Source organism: Tachypleus tridentatus, chromosome 1, assembly GCF_004210375.1.
Source record: "Tachypleus tridentatus isolate NWPU-2018 chromosome 1, ASM421037v1, whole genome shotgun sequence".
Taxonomy (NCBI): domain Eukaryota; kingdom Metazoa; phylum Arthropoda; class Merostomata; order Xiphosura; family Limulidae; genus Tachypleus; species Tachypleus tridentatus.
In genome coordinates, this window is record NC_134825.1 from 131,721,443 (window position 1) to 131,744,919 (window position 23,477).

Genomic DNA, 23,477 nt, shown 5'->3' on the forward strand with positions numbered 1-23,477 from the left:
TTGCCTAATTAAAAATATGACACTTATTTCATGTAAAGGCAAAATAATTTGACATTTATCAGAATTACAGTAATAACAGTTTATACAACTGAGGCAAGAAAATATAATTAACTAACAAAAGAAATAATTTATCTTTTTTTCATAACAAGGACACTTACTTAGCTAAAGCCCAAGAATTAACTTATTTAATAAATACCTAGTCCATAAAGATAAAGGATGGCTTCTACACTGCTGGGACACCTAATCAATCTGATATTTCAGCCTTCAAAATTAACATTTTTCTTATCTGAAAATGTATTTCAGATAGATACTCACCTTCCTGCACCACAAAGAGCTAGAATACAACACCGAAAATGGTACAGGACCAGTGCAGGGAATTTACAAAGAAGAGTTCCTTTCTGACAACAGATAAAGTTTCACATCCACAAAGCAGGAGATAGCTTGATTGGACAGCATTAGATGGGAGACTACATTCATTTCAAGCAAGAAATAATCTTCACCAAACAAAGGAGATGGAGCAAAAGATAGTATCATAACCATAAGGACCTCTTGTCAGATATTAACATGTTGTTGAGGTGGGAAGAATGGCAAATTGCTAAACCATCCATTACCTCACTGGGGGACAGCTCAATATGAATGCTTGATGTGATTAGAGCTAAAAGGCAAGCCATTTTGTATTGCAGAAATATTTAAGTGAGATACTTATCACAAAAATCAGGTGCAGGAAGTATCATCCAAGACCTATGTCTCAAGGTGAGCCTAAGATCCATATGGCTGAATCTAACCACTGGGAAAAAATTGATTAATAATATGTGGAGGTTTTGTAAAACATTACCATATAACAACACAGACCTACATCTCAAACAATGGGTTCATCCACTTGGTCTGCTGGAAGAAATGTGGAAGAAAGGGGGGAAATGTGCATAGAGAAAACATTGGAAAGGTACATGGACCTTAGTGATAATACAAAATCATATGGAATTAGGCCTCATACTGAAATACAAAGGAATGAATTAATTAGACCTGTCATCAGATGTTAATATTAAGTCTAATGCACCTTTTAATACCGAATATTTTATCTAGTCCCTCAGAAATATTCAAGAATTAGAAGAATCTTTATTAACAGTTTTTGAATTACACTATCTTTGCCATATCTATTACTGCCAACACATTTTGCTCAATCCAAAACCAATCAGAACAGCTGGGAAATAACTGGTTGGAATGAATAATGTATAATAGTTTTCCAAATACACAAAATTTGTAACATGCATTGCTGAAAATATATTTCACTCAATCTAGAGTTCATCAGGCTGAAGGGGAAACAACTGTGGTTGTAAGACAATTATTACAATACATTTTTCTAATTCATGAAAATCTTAAGGAACTAGATAAAGAATGTAGTGTTAACAAATAAAACAGGCCCAATACTAATGTCTTATGATAACCATTGTTGATTATAATCATGTTTTGTCCTCTTGAAAAAAGCATTAATGCCAACAAGTGAAGCTGATTACCAAACCTAAAGACAAAAAGACATAAGCCAGGTATCAGGGTAGGTGCACATCTAGTGTTCTCATATTATAATTTTTAAGAGTAGAATGGACAGGAAGTATTCTTGCTGAAAACTCCACCTCAATAGTGGGCACTGAGTCAGACAAGGTTAACTCAACATATTTTTAAATCCTTCACTGGATGGAGATTTTGGGTAAGTTTTCCTTGCAAGGCAACAGTCACATGATGGATAGGTCCTATCTCCCTATTATATATTTATTGAATAAGGTAGTTTTGAGACCTGAAGAACAAAAAAGACGACAAACCAAACAGCTCACCGTCAAGACCATTGTGGAATGTGGAAAATAGCAAATAGAGGAAGACAACAAGCTATGGTAGGTGAAACCTCGCTGTGGTGTACATGACTGAGCACTAATGTCTTGGGGGGAGTGGGGATCAACCACATTACAATCTGAAAGATTTCATAAAGAGAACACTGATGGTTAAAGGAAAAATGAGTCATGAGATGACAAGTACAATGAGAAGAAACATAAAAAATAAGAAAAGAGTCATCACCAATAGAATAAGAAATCAGTCAGATCCAATCAGACAAATTGATAAGAAATAACTTAATAAAAGAAGAGAAATCCCATAGAATAGAAAAAAAGTTAGCAAGTGTCCTAAAAAAATAAAAAAACAACAACATCCAATCATCCTCTGAAGCCATCCTGTGTTTGACTGGTGGGTCCAGGAGGAAGATGCCTGTATCATAAACAGTGTGATAAAAAGCCAAAAAATGCTAATGCTCATGGAGATTGTTGTGCACAGAGGAAGTATCACACTTCTGTTGGAGAAGAGCTATAGTCATATGATTACATTACAGACTGAGGCAATACATTTTAATATGTATAGGAAATCACACACAAGTGTATGCGAGGTAGTGTTTATGAAAATTCTTTTATTTTTTTGACACAGTTTAAATACACATATATGGAAAGGAATAGACAGCTTCTTTTTTTTACAACATATAGCCCACACTGAAATCCTAACTTGTTATGTCAATAAAATACATTTCAAGAAAGAGATATTCATAAATAACAATTCACATTTATCAGTTGTATTAGCAATTCAACAATCTGTCTAATGTTTCTCTATCTACAGAATACAACCTTTTCTTGTGCCAAATGAGTCATTTTCTTGACTAATTCTTCATTGCTATCGGCTCTCTGTCTTTGGACTCTTTTACAAATTAAAAAACCAAAAGCATCAAATACATTAAAATATCTGTATATGTACAGAAAACTAATCAAACAAAATGAATAAAAACTAAAAATAATGCACATAAAAGATACATAAGTGAAAGTATGGTGAAAACTACACTCTATGAAGATATCCCTTTGAAATTAAGTGTTCTATTTCTTTTAACTTTACACTTTTTCTATACTTTCTCAGAATGACATATAGTTCCTACAATCTTTTCATTCAAGGTTTGCACTTTTTTTCCTCTCTACCTGTTTGCATTAGTCACTTTCTGTTACTTTTATTGTTCTATTGCTTAGAACAATATTACATGCTACACATGTTCATTCATTTTCTTGCATTGTTGTCTGCATTCTGTTCTATATTTCTATACATTCATTTAGTTTATTTAGTAAGATTAGCTGTATTTATTACATTTTTATACTTGCATCAGTATTATTTTTTAATAGTTACTTCTCTTAATTCATTTGTAGCTTCCAGAACATGTTATTTGTTCTTTCTACCCAACCCTTATATTAAGTTTTATTGCTACTGGTAACCTGATGAAGGTTTGTTGCCTGAAATGTTGTTTTCTTGTTTCATTAAGAAAGCTATTTTCATTTGACGAGTTCTCCATCAGTACTTTATATTCTATTTTGTATTTTGTTATTTCCTCACCTAGGCAATTATTTTATTACTTGAACTAATCTAATAATTTTCTGCAATCATACCTACCATAAAATGACTCTTAAGCAAGCTATGTTTTCATATGCTCAATGTTTTAAATTTGTTCTCCAACGATGTCTTCATAATAGGTCTTTTGTTATTCAAGAGAACATAAGGTAAGACTTGGTATAATAGCCACATCGAATCCATAAGGCATCTATCTTTGCCATAAAGTGACTGCTAATGGTTTTAAGTTACATTTCAGTGCACCAAACTACATCACCAATAAGATTATTCTGTGCAGGTCCTTCAAACTTATACATTCAGTATTAACTACTATGTGTCAGCAAAGAGATACAGCCACTGCTAAACTTCATCACACGACTGCAGCTTCATGAACTTTATAATTTCTGTGCCACCTAAACTATTCACAGTCTGTCAATGACTTTAAAAGAATATATCACAACTCTCTTAAAAGTACCAAAGAAATAAAACTGTATAAGCTAGGTATTAAAAACATATGATCCTTGTTCTGCCAAAAAATAGTCTTGATGAAAATCCTAATTTAGTTCTCACTATTAATGCTGATTTATAAACTAGTCCTCAACCAAGGTCTTAACTTTGTTCCAACAAAAGTGTCTATTTATGTGTTCACCCTTTAAGAAGACTTGGAAAAAGTTTACTGTAGATTAAGACTACAATCTCATTTTTCAAAATCAGTTCTTTCTACAAACACATTTAAGCTCTTGTGTAAATCCCTCATGTGAAGGAACTCATCTTGACATTAATGACAACTAACCTTCAGTTGTGGATCAACAACCCCATCAATACCAAGTAACAACCTTTGAGAATGTTGGTGATCATTTAATTTCTAATACGAATCTCACTAGATATCAGGAATAATATCTACAATATACCTGTTCATCTCCTAATAAAGACCTCCATTGTGATTTCAAGAAATATAAGAAAATCATATATGTAAAAATGGCTGGTATGCATAGAGAAAGCACTATGTAAAGAAGCAGACAATGTCAGGTTCACAAAGAAAGAGGTAACTGACCAATACCTGATCACATGTTTGAAGGTGGTTGTGTAACTGAGTGTAGGAATGAAGAGGGCATGCTTAGATGTTGGATATATTTATTAATATAGGTGTAAAGGTGTTCCTTTGTATTGGTTTATTTTGAGCTTGAGTTGTTGTATATGTAAGACTTCTTTAATTTTGTGTTTGTTTATGTTTGTTTCTTTATTTAGTATTTGGGTGTTTTCTATAGTTATGTTGTGTTTATTTGATTTGCAGTGTTCGAAAACGTGTGATGGTGACTTTTTGTGTTCTTTGAATATGGTTTCCATTTTTCTCTTTGTCGTGGCAGTTATCACATTGTATTTTATAAATAATGTTGGTGTTGTGTTTGTCAGTGTAGTTTTTACATAGTACAGACCTTAGTTTCATGCCTGGTTTTTGAATAAATTTCGTATTAACTGGAATGTGATATTTTGTTGCTAGTTTTTGCCAAATGTTGGTTATTTTTCTGCTGATGTCGGGAATATATGGTATGCAGCAGTATATGGTGTTTCGTGATTTTTTAATTTGTGGGGTATATTTACTTTTGTTAGTTGATTCTGCTTTTCGTCTAGGTGTGTGCATATAATGTTTTTTACGGTTTGTGAAGGAAACTTGTTGATGTTAATGAAGTATTGTTTCATTTTGTCTAATTTGTCATTAATTTTATCTGGTGAGCATAGTTTTATGGCTGTGTTTATTTGGTTTCTCGTCATCACAGATTATAAGAAAATGAACTCGTAGTAGACACCACCCACTGGAACACTCACTAGCTTAGAATATATTGCATAAAAAAATATTGTAATGGTATAGACAAATAGAATTTACTAAGTAAACCTAAAGATAGTAACCTAACCCCTGATGAACACAAAACCTTATTAACACTTTCTATGCAAAAAGACATAATTATTAAACATACTAATAAAGGTGATGCTACAGTGGTATGGAACAAAGATATGTACCTTGATGAAAATGATAAACAACTTAATTACATCCATTTTTACTGCCCCTTAACTAGCCATCTGACTACATTGTTTAACTTGAATATCAAAACTATCATTAATAATTTGACTTATACAGATATCTTACTATTGGATGCTACTAATCTAATTGTTAGTATCCTACACCTTAATAATTTTTCCTCCTTTGTAAGTCATAAGCCTGGGAACCATGGTTACCCAATTACTTCCTCCTATATCTGTCCCACTGAATTAATTTTGTCTTTTCTTGATGACATTCCTAAAGCCATTGTCTAGTATCCTCCGAGTTACATAAAAGACACAACACATGCACTCGAAACATTCCATAATTTTTTGTTCTTGAGTCGTGAACAGTATATATTAACCATGGATATACAAAAACTGCACACAATTCCCCATAATGATGGTATGAAAGCCATTAAATAATACTTGAATCTGTGTTCTTCACCAAAACTCCCCATTCATACCCTCTTACGTCTCGCTGAACTTGTATTAGCACTGAATGGATTCACCTTTAATGACAAATTTTACCAACAAACAAAACGTATTTCTATGAGTACTAAAATGGACTTTTCTTATGCTTTATTAATTTATTATTCTTTGATTAATAATAAATTGGTAAGATGTAAAATTCAAGTCTGAATTCAGAAACTTTGTATGTCAATGATTCAGTGCTACTTCTTTATTATGTGTTTTGTTCATATTAAAACTTTTACTTCCTAAGTCACTTCCTATATTTGTTTGTTCTAAAGGTAACAAGTAATAGCTGAAACAAATTATTAAGCAAGTTTCAATAAGTAAAACTGTTGGTAAAGCAGCCAATGATTTAAATATAAACATGCAAAAGTATATCTTCTTTCTTTTATATGATTAGTTTTAAAATAAAAAAACATTTAAGTTTCCAAAATAATACAGAACACACAAGTGAAAACAAATTCTCAGTTAAAAAGACTACTAAACTTCAATAAGTGACAGACAACAATTAATATGCAGAATTCAGAACTACGTTTGATTAATACAATTAACATTTAAAGAGGTTAAGGAAAAAACATTTTTGCATTTCTTGTATCTTTTGTATTACTTTAACAATACTTCAGCATATGTTAATATTTCTGTTTTATTTTTCTTCTTTCACGTTCTTAGCTTCTTACAAAATTCAATGTGATATTTTAAGTTGTGACTGTTTTCTTAATCTATGGTTTCTTGCCACTCTTAACATCAACAATTTTTTACCACTTCTGATTTGCCTAAATGCACATAATATATAAATTTGAATTTTTCATTATCATAAAGGTATAGTGTTAAATAACCTTACAATTAAAATGACTTTATTGGTTATTTAACTGATTTACATATAATATTTTGTTTTTCAAAACCATCCAAAACCAAAACCCACTCAAAGTACTACACATTGGTTTTTAACCAAATGATTCACATCACAAACACAACTCTGCATATCTCAACTTTAAGTGATAAAATATCTGTAAGGTGTTGCAAACAAACAATTTACTTAGAATGACTAAAACATTTTACTGTTTGAGAATTTTTGTTTATGCCATATATTTTCTTTATTTCAACAGATAAAATCCATTTTTTAAATTCTAATTTTAGAAATGTTATTATTAAACCATCCTTACTTAACAGCCTTCTTTAGTGCTTCTTTTTCTGCAGCTGTCTTCTTTTGTACCTCTTCTGAAAGAAATTTATTTTTTTTCTGCTCTTCCAGGGAAGCATGATTTTCCCACTGTTAAAAGTATATAAAAAAAGGATTATAAATGTATGTCCGATATAATGTATTTGGACTAATAAAAAAAGTAATAATCAGAGTCAGTAATTTTGATTAGATGATTATTTCATGGGTTATGACACTATTAAGTTAAAATGAACATCTCTGACTTAATCAAATATAACCACAAAATATCACTGTGGCATTATTCTGATCAACTGAATATTTAGATAATCAAAGACAGTAATAATTAGAAACACTAATGTTGGTGATTTGGTTATTTTTGTTACATTTATCAATTAAGTCATAATTTTAATTAATCAGTTTTTTACATGAAACTAATTTACGTAACTGATACTTATAGATGATTATATTCATTACTAATGAAATTCAAATCATATATTTAATTTTGATACTTATGATAAATGCTAAAGCAGAAGTATATTTTTCCAGAAGCGTAATTCTGATTCCACAATATACAGATACCACATATTTTGCTCTACTATGGCATTATTTTATATTTCCAAAATTATTTTTTATGATTTACTTTACAACTTGATTAATATGATAAAGGTTTTATGTTAATTCCACCCTTGGTGTTACTTTCTGCACGGATTGAAAAAAGGACACAATTTACTATGCTATGGGATAATGGTATCATATCCCACATTGTCTCATGTATGTAGCACTACAACTATTATTGTCAATGGAGCAGAAATTGCATCATATACTGGAGATCCAACTCTTTGATTGACCAATGTTTGAGAAAATATGGATTATGAGAACTATTTTTGACATTTTCAGTAATATCTCCTTTTATACAGAAAGGGCCATGTCTGGTGTTGAAGTTTCATCTTATGATTGACACCTGCTTTTTGAATGTGCCTTTTTTATAGTTCATCAGCTAAATCATTTCCAGCTTACTTTTCACTAACTCCATTTTATTTTTTCTTTATTAAAATGCCAATTTTTTTTCCATATAAACATAATTTATGAATTCACCACATAAACATTTAAACAGAATTTCTATTATCCTTCTACTTAATAATAATATCTGTGCCTTTGCTTAACATTAATCACTGATGTCGAGAAAACCCACTTGCAGTGAAATGAATATGCAAAAACGGCTCGTTTGGGTTGAGAAAATATTTTACGTTGCTCGCTCTTCTATGTAAAATATTTTCTCAACCCAAACGAGCTGTTTTTACATACTTATTTACTTGACATTGTATCATGTGTTGTCTTTTATTTAACCTGTAATAAATTATGTCTTTTTATATTTTAGGGTTATAAATGCTGCTTTTAACTGTGTGACTGGTCTTTTTTAAAACTTAGAATACCATACAAGTTGATTTATATGAATGAAGAATGTGTAGGTAAATTACAGAAACATGTATGAAAAGCCAGGGTTTTTCTCAACCCAAACGAGCTGTTTTTACATACTTATTTACTTGACATTGTATCATGTGTTGTCTTTTATTTAACCTGTAATAAATTATGTCTTTTTATATTTTAGGGTTATAAATGCTGCTTTTAACTGTGTGACTGGTCTTTTTTAAAACTTAGAATACCATACAAGTTGATTTATATGAATGAAGAATGTGTAGGTAAATTACAGAAACATGTATGAAAAGCCAGGGTTGGAGATAGCTTAATTGGTAATATAAGCAGAAATTAAGGCTGTGATCATACTCACAACAAGAATGCAGCACTTACTTATATTGATTATCTTTAACACAGAGCCAGTGAACCATGATCTAGTCAATAGCAATTCCCTTTTAAAATAAACATTTACTGCAAAATTTGTATTACTGGATTTTCCAGTTTTTATGAAACAAAATAAGGATAATACATAAACATAAAATAATGTGTATAAAAATGTTCTATATGGGAAAAGTTGTTTGATGAAAATAAATTTCAGGTGCAGAAATTCAAACTTAAGACCCACTAAAAATAAAATAATAATGATAAAATACTGACTACAGACTTAAACAGATATCCACTTGATAAACTATATTTATAAGCTATGTACTTTTAACCAGAGCTGATAGATACACAAATATATATATAAGTAAGGCAAAAATATACAATTAAGATTTATAGTTAAATAATGCTGCTGACAACTGAGTGTTTCAGAATCTTGTGTAAAACAACTCCAGGGATATTTGCACAACACAGTCCATACTTTTGAACTAATAAACTAGATGGAAGACAACTAGTCAACTGCATCCATCAACAACTCTTGCATTGTTCTTCTCTGATCAAATATAATGGGATCATCACTCTTATAATGCACCCATGGCCTCAAAGTGTGGAGCTAATTTGTGTGACATTAGGTTTCAAATAACAGTCCAAGCATGATAAACCACTAAGTTATGCCCAACTGAAAAGTTAACATTTTTTCTGTTGAAAATTTATTTCTGACAATACTCATTTCAACTCAAGAGTTTCTTTTCTCTGCTCACCTAAGGGTTGGGATAAATCCTACCTCACTTGCTCCAGTTTTTATACCTCAATATACTCTCCATTGCAATTTAATTCTTGTTATTTTCACCATCTACATCAATGTGCCCCTATATGAGATCCATATCTAAGCCCCCTATTATTACTTCTTATTCACTTTTTGTGATGATCTAAATTAGTAGATCCCAAACCAGCCATATCAGATAAAAGTATTGGAGGAATTCCACACACCAGTGTCCTTATCAAGCAATTCAATTAGGCTGCTACAGACATAGAACAAGATGCATCTGATTAGACGTGACTGACAGAAGATTCCTTACCTTCAGAGAGCCCAGAATAAAAAGTCATTGTTTAGAATCTATAAAAACTTCGACTCCCCAGGTACACACCGACAGCTTACCTCAATAAAGCAAGCACCATCCCGCTTCTCAAGAAAAGACTTATCTATCTAGCAGCTAAATACTACAGAAAAGCAAACAACCATATGCAATTAACAAGACAATTTCCACAAATAGCAGCCACCCCACGATCTAGGCAGCTATACCTCTCGTCATATAATTACATACAAGGCCTGAATGTAAACTCAAATGAATAACCATCTATGCTTTTTTTTTTTTAACTTCCAGCATTGAGCACTGGTGGGACTGGTTTCTTTCGGTGCCTCACCAGTGAAAGTGGGTTTTCTTGGGGTACTCCCGTTTCCCCCCACATGAAAATTCTTTTCGCTTAGGATTTATAGATCCCAGCCCTGAAAAGAGGCCAGTTAGAATGCATCTTATTCATCTCCAAATTTTAATATAAAAATTTAGGTTAATTAATATCATGAGTTTTAACCAAGCTGATGCACTGTTTGCATCTCTCTGCTCACTCCACGTCGACTATATTTTCATCACACAATTCTTCGGACGCTTGCGAGTGTTGTGCTGAACCTTCCCCATCGTCCTTCATTTTCTCTCAGGCCAGCAGAACCGCTTCTAAGCTTATCCCGACACTCCTCCTCAATTAAATACACTAATTTATCAACTTCTAGATCATTCGTGACCATCGCTCTGGACAAATAACTAACATGCCACTCCAATTCACTTAATTATTTCCGTGATCAGTTGACTAATTTATTCTTGCCTCGTGTGGGGTGAAGAGAAACAATAGTTTCTGACCGTCCCTGATTATTTTTCATTCGACATTTGGAGAACGAAATGATAATTTAACCTAAATACCTACCAACTATTTCCTTCCTTCCTTTATAAAGACATGTGGGCAACAAAACCTTCAAGCACATCACTGAACATGAGAATGATCAAAATTTGATTAGTCGAAGAAAGAGAAATAGTGATCAGATGAGCTTTTGAAAAGTATTTATCCCCTTCCTTGTCTGATTATGTCTTGGATAAGAGGAATTGGTTTGAGAATGTACTTAGAATAATAAAGTGATCTGTGAACAAACTGCTCAAAGTATTCCTACAAGCAGACTCTGTAGGTCAGCAGGAAAGACATATAGCATATGAAATTCAGGTCACAAATAGGTGTTAAAAAAGGGTATGTAATGTAACATTAATATACCATTTAGGCATCTGGAATGGTCATTTGGAACAAGCCAATATAAGGAATTCATGTGATGCCCACATTCCCAGAAGAGAAAGAGCTATTTCTGTAGTGGAAGAAGGAGAACTGAGTAAGAGTAGGGTTTCCTGTTCCATAAATTGGAGCTGGATAGGAGGCAGCTGAGCTCAACTGAGAGATGTAAAGAAAAAAAACCAAAACAATACCTAGACTGATGACATGCTGAACTGAAGAAGGAACAGATGCCTCAGCTCTGATAATAATGCATGCCTTGATTATTTCTGAAAGAAGCATTTTGGTGTGATGTTCTGACAACTGACGAGATGGTACCAGTAGTAATCAGTCACATATTTAATGGTGTGTACAGTATTATGAAATAGATGTGATGAGAAAAAACTGCACAATCAGCAGAACCCATGTGAAGCTGACACTAGTACAAAGGTAAAAACCATGAGCTGCAGTACCTTACCCTTGTGCAAAAAAAATTCTAATTGTGGTGAAATTCCACAACTATGACAATGTTCAAATAGTAGATGACTACACTGAATTTAGATATCCACAATCCAAATAAAAAAAAATTAACTCAGACAGAGGAATGAGTAACTTGTGAACCTTGGAAAATCTAGGCCTTGGTATAGATGAGAAAGATCAATAACTTACCTCCTGTCTTTATATGCCCAATAACTGAAAGGAATAAAACCCTGAAAGAACTAGATCAACACTCTCACTAACCTCAGATCAACTGAACTCTTATAGTCCTAGAACTATATTCCAAATCCCAAGGATATGAGTTAGGCAGAAACCCTACAGGTTGGGTAGATAATAGTAGTGAAGATGTGAAATATTAATCTTGAATCAAAGACCTGTAGTGTTCCTGGATATGTTGTTAAGGTTACCACACATGCAGAAATTCTCAAAGCTCAGTCTCCACAGATAATGAAGGTGTACAATAACCACCAATGCCTTTGGCAATGATCCAACCATCCAGTGAAAATTTTTGAATATAAATAGTTTATTCTGTGTACCAATGTACTGAGAGGCTAATGTTGGGACCCTAAAATAAGTGAAGCACTAAGATTCCCTGTGGGCGCCAATGAAATTTGAAATCTAACAACAACAGGGATGAAATGGAAGCCAGCAGTTGAACCAATGGGAAAGCTAATATGGTTCCAGCTTGTCATCTTGAAGTTGGTGAGGTTAGTGTACAGAAAACTAAACGTTGGATTTTAGAGTTGTGAGCCCATACTTTTATCCTGTCATACCAAGGGACATCGATATATTCAGGTTAACTATAAATTCCCCATTAGAACCCCTAAATTTGAGGAACAGATGTATTATTTAAAAGTGGAAATACACTTCCACTGGGTGATATAGGCTAAATCACAAAGTTCTGACAACTGTATCGGATAAGGCATAACTGTTCCTTCATGTAAATGGGAAGAAAACTTCCCTGCATGAATTACAATGTATGTTGATGTAGAGAAAACTAAATATTTGCTCCCAGACTTTCAGCCATCAAGTAAGCTGTATGTTCTAAAGCAGTTGGGTTGGTTGGTTGGTTGGTTTGGTGTTTTATGGCACAAAGCAACTAGGTTATTTGTGCCAAACATCTGGTAAAAAGTTAAAATTAATGTAAAATTATTAAAATTTATAAAAAGAAATTAAGGTAAAACAAAACAAAGTTTAATTTTTGAATAAGAAACATAAATAGCATTAAATCCAATTTTTATATCTAGTCTACAGCAGTAACAGAAAAACTACAGTAATACAAGTTAGTAAAGAACATTCTGTAGCATAGCTGTAATCATCATAACTCACCAGAATGACTAACGGGTAAGTTCAAAAATCAGTGTTAGTCATCTGAAACTGGCCTTTCCAGTCTTGGTTTCGGGTTATTTGATGTTATGGCCATATTCAGAAAGTAAAGTAATACAAGTTTTAAAAGACTTGCAACAAAATTATTATGACTTTCCAGGATGACTAACAGGTAGTTCAAACGTCAGCATTAGACACCCCGAAATTGGCTTTTCCAGTCCTGGTTTTGAGTTATTTGATGTTACGGCCATTTTCTAATTTCAAATGAAACAAGATGTATTTTGATTCTTAAAAGGGAATCACATCAATAAAAGGTCTAATTTATAAATTAAAAAACTTAAACAGCATTAAAAAGATTAATGGCCTTTAAAAAACTAAAAACATTTCTAAGGTAGACAGTGTCACCATCGCCAATAACACTGTCTAATGTTATGAAAAATCTTGAGACAAAACACGCTCAAAATTGTGCTGTTGATGACAGTCGTAACGATGGCAAGACAGTAAAATGTGCCTTATTGTGACATGAGTGTTGCAGACAACACATTGTGGCATTAATCCCAGATAAAAGAAAACATAAGAGTTAAAAAAACTCTGACCAATGCATAATGTAGTTAAAACAACTTCCTCTTTCTGATCCTTACAAAAGCATGATGGCCAAAGTCCAATAGAAGGTTTTTTTTCTCCCCGAAAAGCTTGTTTTCATGTTGCTTACTGCAAGTCGACTGCCAACTGGCATGGAGCCAAGCCTCAAATACAGGACCACAGTCCATGTATGGAACAGATACAGCAATGATAGTTGCAGAGCAGACAGATTTAGTTGTGGTGTCGGCGATCTCGTTCCCATGAATACCAACATGGCCTGGTATCCAGAAAAACTGGATAGAAGTAGATGTTAAAGAAAAATGGGCCAGTTGGTTTAGAGTATCAGCAAGAACTAACGTGAAGTGATTCCAGGACCAATAGAGAACTAAAAAAGTCAGTATAAATAGTGCAATTTCAATTTGAGTACTGCTTAGCTTCTATGTGATCCAGGGCAAGAGAAATGGCATACAGTTCAGCAGTGAATACAGAAACTGTAGAGGGAATTCTGCATGCAACCACCGAACCACAACAAACCATGGCAGAGCCCACACAGTCACCTGATTTTAAACCATCTGTATAAACAGGAATGGAAGGATGGTTCAAAAGATGTTCAGCAAATAGCAGACAGTATTTCCAATCGGGAGTATTTGCTTTTCTTAGATGACTTAAAGATAGGTCACAAATGGGGACTGTAAGAAGCCATGGTGGGATGGGCTGACCAGTGAATACAGCAATGTTATCCAAGGACAGATCCAATTCATCCAACTGCGCCTGGATTAGAAGGCCAAAAGAAGCAATGGCAGATCATCTGTTCTGAAAAAGCATAGCTACCCGAGGAAGGAAAACACAACCCCAGGTGGGATGCAGTGGTAAGGATCAAAGTTTCGAAGCATACAGTAAAGATAGTTGCAAACAACAGAGGTGCAGAGGAGGTTCATGAAACTCTGTGTATAATCTCTGGATTGGGGAAGTGCAGAAAGCCCCAGTGCAGAGCCAAAGTACCTGATGATGAATGGGGTTCAGCATCTTCAAGGCCAAGGTCCTGGCAGAGCCATAAACCAGTGACCCATTGCCTAGTTTTGATAAAAAATGAGCACAATATACCTTTAGCACAGAACATCAATCACCTTCCTAAATGGTGAAAGAGAGGACATGGAGGATGTTCAGTGCTCTTGTACATTTGACTCATACACCCTTGTGCAAATGAATTAAACAAATGATCATTTTAGAATATTTTCAGCATGGCAGCCAGTGTAGGATCGCTGGACCTGCTTATTTCTTTTAATAGTCATTTTTTCACACATACAGTGTCATTAGCTGTGTTTTGCAGTGCAGTCGATCTATTTTTGGAATATATAATGAAACTTTTGAGGAATATTATATCATTTAAAATTACATTAGAAGGGCAAGGAGACCAGTCAATAAAAACTTCTTACCAGCTCAACGAAGAAAAAACAGTATCAATTGGGTCTGAAATACAAGAACTGGATGCAAGAACAATGGAGGAAGGTGTTATTCAGTGACGAGACTCATTTCTTGAAAACATCCGACACTGGTACTAGGAAGACCCTGATCCAAGGGGGGCTACCCCAAGGCTGCCCATCTACAGGAATTAAAATTCAAAATGGTGTTTTAGAGTTGGACCCCTCAACCATCAGGATCCTCTCCTCCCCTTCATTGGTCACCATACATGGCACACACATGGGTGGATAAACGTTTAGACCCCAGAGGAGGTAAACTGAAAGAACAGAACCTTCCCAAGGAGGTCCCCTCACCATGTACAGGAATCCACACCGAGGAGGAGCAATTGGGAAAAGACTTAAAACATCATAAACTGAAGAAAACAAATCAAAAGTATCTTATCCCAAAGTGCCTTCTTTTTGTTTTTTTATTTCATTTAAAGGCTACATTAAGCACCATTAACTGTAACAATATTTTGTTAGGTATGTTTGTTTTGTTAGTGCAAAGCAAAATTGGGCTATATGCTGTGTCCAATACAGTGAACTGAATCCCAGATTGTTGTGCGACACTAGATATCAGAGGTGGGATAGGAGAGACCTACTTCCCTCCGTAAACAGTAATTCAGAAGTTTTATTTTTGGGAAACCAACTAGGCGACATGAAGACTGCTCAAAGTATCTCCAAACAACCATAGCACTGGAAAACTCATTAGTGATGCTTTGTTGGTATAAAATGTTAAGAATATCTGAATGAGGTACTTATATACCTTACTGGGATAGAGTGGAGAGTACCATTGGTATATAAGCTTGGAGCAAGCAAGAAAAAATCAGATCAATACCTAGAGGGGCAAAAGAAGAAACCCTGGCAGTCAAGTAATAGTTGTATGATATATAGGAGGTACATATGTTTTGGGATTGGCAGCATACTGTGGAATGTTTACAAAAGTACTGCCTAGCAATAATACAACAACCAAAGCAGCATGTAATACAACTAGTTTATGAGTAAGATATACTCAAATAACGAAATACTGTAAAAACATAAAAGCAAAATTACACAAATAAGATGCAAAATACTATTCACATCCAACTCACAATTTAACAATACCAATGATGGAACTAAAAGTTCAAATAAATGAAGTAATTCCTCATTTTACTCAAATCAAATTGTCCCACAATATTCATATTAGATTTCCATCTTTACTAAGTAATATCACTTACAATAATCTCTTTCATAAATAAAGTATACTGTATTCTACAACCTTCAAAACTCACTGATATGCAAGATATCATGAGATGTTATTTTCATAACCTACCTGAAGTAACTGAACAGCAAATGTTTATAAAATCTGAATCTCAGAACGGCTGATATGAGTGTTAACACTTTTACTAATAAAACAGAGAACAACGTTTCGACATTCCTAGGTCATCTTCAGGTTAACAAAAAAAGAGTTTGCAACTGACCATTACTGGGCACATCTTAGGGACGAGAATTTAAACGGGTACAAGATTGTAGGGAGTGTTGCAGTTAGATGTTAGGTTATTAATTAGTATAGGTATCAAAGTATAAGAACAACAAGGAAAAGAAAATCTGCCACAATAAAAACACTAGATAAACTAAGGTGCCAACAACAAAAAAAGGTGCTATCACGATGAACCACCACCAAACCTCATAATTAACAGGTCCGACCAGCAATTAAGCAATGAAGAGATACATCTACTCAACAAAGGACTCACCTTTGCAGTAACACCTAGAAATATTCCATCCATCGAAATGAAAGCCTGCCTGGAAGACCTAGCTAAAAGACTGGTGATCCATTCTATGCAAACTGAAAACATCAACAAAACAACAGAAAATAATCACCAGAAAGAAAACTTCAAAAGCAATTCCATCAACAACCAACAACCCATCATTCCAGGTAGAACTAAAAACATCTATTTCCCTGAAGCACCTCAAAACAGTATCTTAAACAACTTTTTCAAAGAATTTTCATGCAAAACCATCAACATAATTTCACAGAAAAGAAAACTAAAAAACAACCTCACACAAAGAAATATTAATTCTATAAATGACCTAAAATAAGGCAACAACATCAAAATTGAATAATGAGCACAAATGAATACATTCAAAAAATGAACATCTTATCAGATACAAACAAATATAAACTAATAAGCTCAAATCCAACCAAAACATGTAAAAACAATTAAACAAAATACTACTACAAATGAAAAAACAAACACAATCTCAGAAAACCTTTATTCTTACCTACAAAAGACTGGCTCATGCACAGCACAACTATACGGCACCCCCAACTCCAACTGTCCTATGAATCATTTAGCTACAACCTCGATAAATACACAGCATGGACATTTTCTGAATATGTAACATCAGCTGGCTCATTTTTCAAAGGCTTTTTTAACTTTACATCTATTCTTAATCAACTAAATCATGAAGCCTTGATAGCCAGTTTTGATGCAATCTCCCTCTTCACAGAAGTCCCAAATATTGAAGCCTGTAAGATAGCTTTAGAACTTTATATCTAACACCCCAACCCATTTATACACATCTCCAGCAACCAATTAGCAACCATTATAGAATTCACTACCACCAAAATTAACTTTATATTCAAGAACCAAATAGATGGCCTAAGTATGGGGAATCCCATGTCACCAGTTCTAGCCAACATTTTTATAACACAGATTGAATCCCAAGTGATCAATTCAGCCTTACACCCACCACTATACTGGTATAAGTATGCTGATGGTACAATTGCTGGATTCAGATCTATAGAACACACACTTAGTTTTCTCAACCACATTAACTCTATACACCCCAACATTATGCTTACTTGCAAACAGGAAAAAAACTAACCAAATGGCATTTCTCAGCCTCAAGATCACAAGAATAGATACATAATTCAAAACAGAAATCCACAGAAAAATCACCCACGAAGGACTCAGCACATGAAACAAAACAAAAACTCAAAATATCAAGAAACCAAATAAATGCAGCCACAAAACTATAATCACCCAATAAAATTAATGAAGAAATAAACAAAATAAAACAACTCTTCATCAACATCAACAAATTTCTTCCAAACACTGTTGAAAAAATTATATGCACACACCTAGAGCAACAACAAACAAATGACAACAAATCCCAAGATACAACACACTACAAAACATTACACTGCTGCATACAATACGTTCCTGACATCAGCAAAATAAAACCAACATTTGGAAAAAAAACTTGTAACAAAACACAACATTCCAGTAAACATAAAATTTATTCAAAAACGAGGTACAAAGCTAAAGTCCATACTATGTATAAACCACACCGACAAACACGACATCATTATTTATAAAATACAATGCAATAACTGCCACAACTTTTATGTTGGAAAAACAAGCAGAAAAATGGAAACTGGATTCAAAGAACACAAAAAAACACCTCCACACATTTTTGAACACTGCAAATCAAATAAACACAGCATAACCATAGAAAACACCCTGATACTAAGTAAGGAAACAAATATAAACTAAATCAATAAAGCCCTACTTATACAGAAATGCCAACTATTTCAAATGACTGAACGTAATGATTGTAGATAGAGCCCTTTATCATTTGCGGCTACTAGGCCTGACCAATGTCTCTAAGCTGTTTATTATTATAACTATTATTATTTATTACTGCTATGGTCATTTATGACTGTGTTTTGTGTATTTAATAAATAAATTTAAAAAAATTCTTTTGAAATTATGTTTTTTATTTAGTTCAGAGTAACAAACAAACTGGTAAAACAACATTAAACATGCACAAACAGTTAGCAGAAAAAGCCTTTGTGCAAGGACTAGTTTATATCATGTTTATGACACTTATTGTAATAGTTTTGAATTCTTACTCATAAATGTCATTATCTGCATCGTTTTTGTTTTCGCCTCAGCCTTTTGTTGGTGAGATGCTGATTTTGTATGTCTGGAACAATCGTTTATTTCGCCATGCGCCAGAGAAAAATCGATGTCACAAACTGTACAAAATGCATGACTGTCACTGACGTTTGATGCAATGACTGAATATTTTGCACTATACTCTTTCCTAGATTTTTGATTCACAGTTTTAGTCCTTTTAGATTTGCCAGAAACAAGACAATCTGGTGAACGAGGCCTCCTTTTTTCCATCTTGTGAACGATCTCATTGGTGTTTCTATGCCTCTTAGAAAACGAGAAATACCCATCTACGCGAGCGCTGATTGGCTGACAAGCACTGATGATGTAACTATGGATTCCCCCACGTACCCAGTATGGAGAAGCACCGCACTCAAACTATTGGCAGACGTCGGAGATACAAATATTTTTTATTATTTCAAGCACAAACATGATTATCGCAAGTAGCCATTTGGACTATGTCTTTTATTTATTATCAAAATTTATTTGTATCTCACTAGAAATTTTCTTTTCACCCCTTTCAAGCCCTGGGGGAACAATTTTTCACTTTATTGTATAGGCCTATATAATATATAATAATTTGGGAGTTGCAACAAGTCGTAATATTTGTCTGTATGAGTGTATAGTCGTAATGTATACACCAAAATCATAATGATTACACTCAAATCGTAATGGTTGGCATCTCTGCTTATACAATAACTAAAACGAAAATTAAATCAATACAAAGGAACATCTTTATACCTATACTAATTAATAATCTAATATCTAACTGCAACACCCCCCTACAATCCTGTACCAGTTTAAACTCTCATGCTTAAGACATGTACCTGGCAACAGTCACTTGCAAACTCTCTCTTTGTTAACCTGAAGATGACCTGGGAAACTCAAAATGTTCTTATCTGCTTTATTAGTAAAAGTGTTAATACCTATATCAACTGTTCTGAGATATAGTTTTACTTCAAGTGGGTTTCTCTTCATCAAGTTTATAAAATCTGTTTCACAGGTTCAACAACCAAAATGTAGAACAATAACTGTAGCACAGTACTTTTATAAAATGACATGAAAACTGTCTTTCATGTTTGTTGAACTATTGATTCTATGCTTCAAGATAACTGGTCTTCTTGGTCCAATGATATAACTTTATTCAGAACAAATATACTATTTACATTTATCAACCATAAATGTAAACAACGCACAAGGTGAATCATATACACGAAGGCATCTGAAGTTACACAGTTCAGACAGTCACAGATTCCTCTAACTATTATTCCTGTTCCCTTTAAGAGTGCCAATATCTAGATCTTATTTTCACAGTAAAATATATGTTGATATACAAGTTTTTCAAAATAAAATTTTATCCATTGTTTTCATGAAACCTTTACAATCAAGTTATATGTATACACTCACTTTTAGGTGTACTTTTAGTCTTTCCAGTTCCGACTCTTTGCTTCTCAGTTCTCCTTGTAAATGACGTTTTACATTTTCCAGAGCCTGTTTCTGACATTCTAAAGTTTCCACTTTACTCTGATAATAAGGAAAAACAAGATCACAGCAAAAAATAAGCAAAAATAATAGTTGCAATTGATAATTTAATAAAGGATTTAAAAAAGAAGAAAATTAATAAGATATTGTGGAAACAGATCAATATATGTTAGATATAATGATGAAAAACATGTACAAAAGTTGCAAAGGAAATCAATTTTATACCGAAAATTAAACAATATTAAACTATACAGCAGAATTTTTGCACCGAGTGAATATTGTGGTTAGTTAATGTGCATGGGATAACAAAATGTGTGTGTATAAAATCAATCAATCAATCAATCAGATAAGCAGACCAGGTTAGTAACTAAAAGAGGCTGCCTCTACTACTATCTACACTTCATAAATATTAAAAATTCAAAATTTTTATGTACGTATATCAGATCAATATTCATCACTGCAAAAAAGCATTTAACAGTCAAAGATAGACATAGTTCTCATATACAACTGTAGTATTAATTGATAACAGTGATTTGACACCACCTGTTAGATGTACAAGAGGCACAAATGTTTCAGAGTTTAGAACATAGAACATTGTGGTTCTTTTTTGCTGTTATAGAATTACATGCAAAATGTTTGCTGTTAATAAGCATTTGTTTTACACTGAAGATTCTGGTGCATTTATTAAATATAACCCAATAGCATAATGTTACAATAATGTAACCAGACATATACATCTATCATACATTTGTGAATCTTTAATGTATTTTAACTTTACAGATTGTAATAAATACTCCATTACTCAATAAAAGAGAACATGTGTGTATATACATGAACCATAATATTGTTACTTGTCTCTTTTAAAAATAAGTGTAACATTATTGATTGTGACATTATTTTTGTGTTAATTATTCATCTAAACAAATACATTTTGATAACAAAACACAAAATGTTCAGCATCTAAATGTTGATTTTGTTTCACAGTAACTAACATCTATCTTGTTGATCTGTCAAACCCTTCTTTATGTTAATTCAGTGACACAGTTCATACTCTCATTCAGTCATCAGGATGTCCTTTACACGTAGGAAATACCACTATGCAAACTTATAAACTGTTTAAAATCCCATATGTACCATGACAGCAATCTTGACAGTTTCTTCTTTTTGCTGTTTTAATTCTTTTTATCAAAGATGAACTTTTATTATTTTACTATATGAATTTCTAATAACTTTTCTATAATTTTGGTGTTTCACATCTGTGATCATACTGATTGATTTTTGTAATTTAATTTTGAGACATTTGCAGCAGTTCTGTGGCATTAAATTGTCCTGCATACAGTTTCCTTGTTTACAGAATATTTCATGTCACACTGAACTATATTTCCTTCAAACAATGAATCGTTTTGCACCTTGTTATGATTGGTTATGTTGTGTTACAAGTGTTGTGAAGCTATTTGGTTGCAGTCCTACTGCTTGGTATATGTGCCTCTATATTGTAAGCTTCCTCACCTCTTACCTGATTCTTGATATTTATATTTCTTAAAACCTCATTTGTGCATGATAAAGATATTGCTTTGGGTTTGATATCAAACCTTGATTTATCTTTTGTCTTTTAATTTTAACAGAGGTTCTACACTGAAGGATCTGTGATCTTGTTGCTGTAATACAGAGAGACAATTCTTCTTCAGATGAGGCACATGTAAATTTAGACAGTAACAACTTTTTAACAATCTTTAGTTTTTAGGTTGGTCTTTTTGACCTATCAAAAAAATTGTCTTTCAAAAAACTGGAAAGTCATTAAAACTTACATTTCAATACTGCATTTAATCTGCATGTTTTAATGTATGATAACACTTGAATTTAAATAATATTTTAAAAAATAATTGTTTTTAATTATTTTATTTGTAGTCGAGAATGCTGTCACATTCATCAGTTATCAAAGAGTATTATAATAATCATAAACCAGTTTTATGAATCTTATCCAAATCATATCTGAAAGAAAAACAAATAAGAACACAAATAGACATAATAATATTAATGATATAGATAACAATATTGTCTTTGTGTCTTGTTTGTCCACTGAAAGCAGAATACTGTCTCCCAAAAATTTAGTAATGAGGTTCAAAATGCCTAGATTGATTTGTGTAAGAATAATAGGTAATTTATACATGCATAAGTTTATAGGCTTTTTTAATGGCAAAAATTTGATTATTTCATGCATGGCAATTAATATTATAACACTCATGCCATCATACTGTTGTTGTTTGGATAATAACTGATGAATTTCAGTCAATAACTGGTGTTGAATTTGAACTAGAACTATTGTTAATTATTTCTAAAGAGTTTATGCTAAAAATGGAATTAGAAAAATTCTGAAATGACCATATTTCTCCTATCAAAAATTTTATGATTTTAGGCTCCTTTCAAACACGTCTTGAGCTTACTTTATTTAAAATTATCATTCCAATAATAGTTATGCAACATCTGTTTGTTTGTAAATGGAAGTACATAGTTCAATGTCTGTTACTGATCAGTACTATAAAGTCGTATATCTCATATTTTTCAAAGATAATTTTTGTGATATTGAGATAAACAAGATGGTATATCTCATCATCAACATAAAGGATGTGGGGGTGGTTGGGTTAGATCTTCATGGATTTTTTTCAAAACTTCCTGATAGAAACATAGAGTTTCCATGACTTACAATACTGCAAAACCTGTTTACAAATTTTTATGACTTTTGATAATTTTCATGGCCTGTGCAAACATGGTTAAAAGTAATCTTATAATGGATCAAAGTTTGGTTGTCTAAGAAGTGAGTTAGTTATAAGCTGCATTCTATTGAATATTAGTCTCATTTAGATTGGACAATTCTTTCCTTATAGTTCTCTTATCTTATCTACCTTTTCATCTCTTGTTATTAAAAGGAAAGAATATTTGAAACATTGTGGATATTTACCACCCTGATAGGCATATAAAGACAGCATATACTAGACTTGTAATTTACCA

The 23,477-nt window shown here is 32.9% G+C and overlaps 1 protein-coding gene across 8 annotated transcripts in view; it reads right to left on the bottom strand.

The window, feature by feature from the left end:
* Positions 1-23,477, bottom strand: part of LOC143224073 (uncharacterized) — a 141,920-nt gene that overhangs the window by 56,445 nt on the left and 61,998 nt on the right. For all 8 annotated transcript variants that reach the window (XM_076452540.1, XM_076452554.1, XM_076452544.1 and 5 more), the window contains 3 exons: positions 20,394-20,510; positions 7,077-7,183; positions 2,661-2,730 (listed from right to left, as the gene is read on the bottom strand). In XM_076452540.1, the coding sequence (XP_076308655.1) occupies positions 2,661-2,730; positions 7,077-7,183; positions 20,394-20,510 (294 nt within the window). The remainder of the gene's footprint in view (positions 1-2,660; positions 2,731-7,076; positions 7,184-20,393; positions 20,511-23,477) is intronic.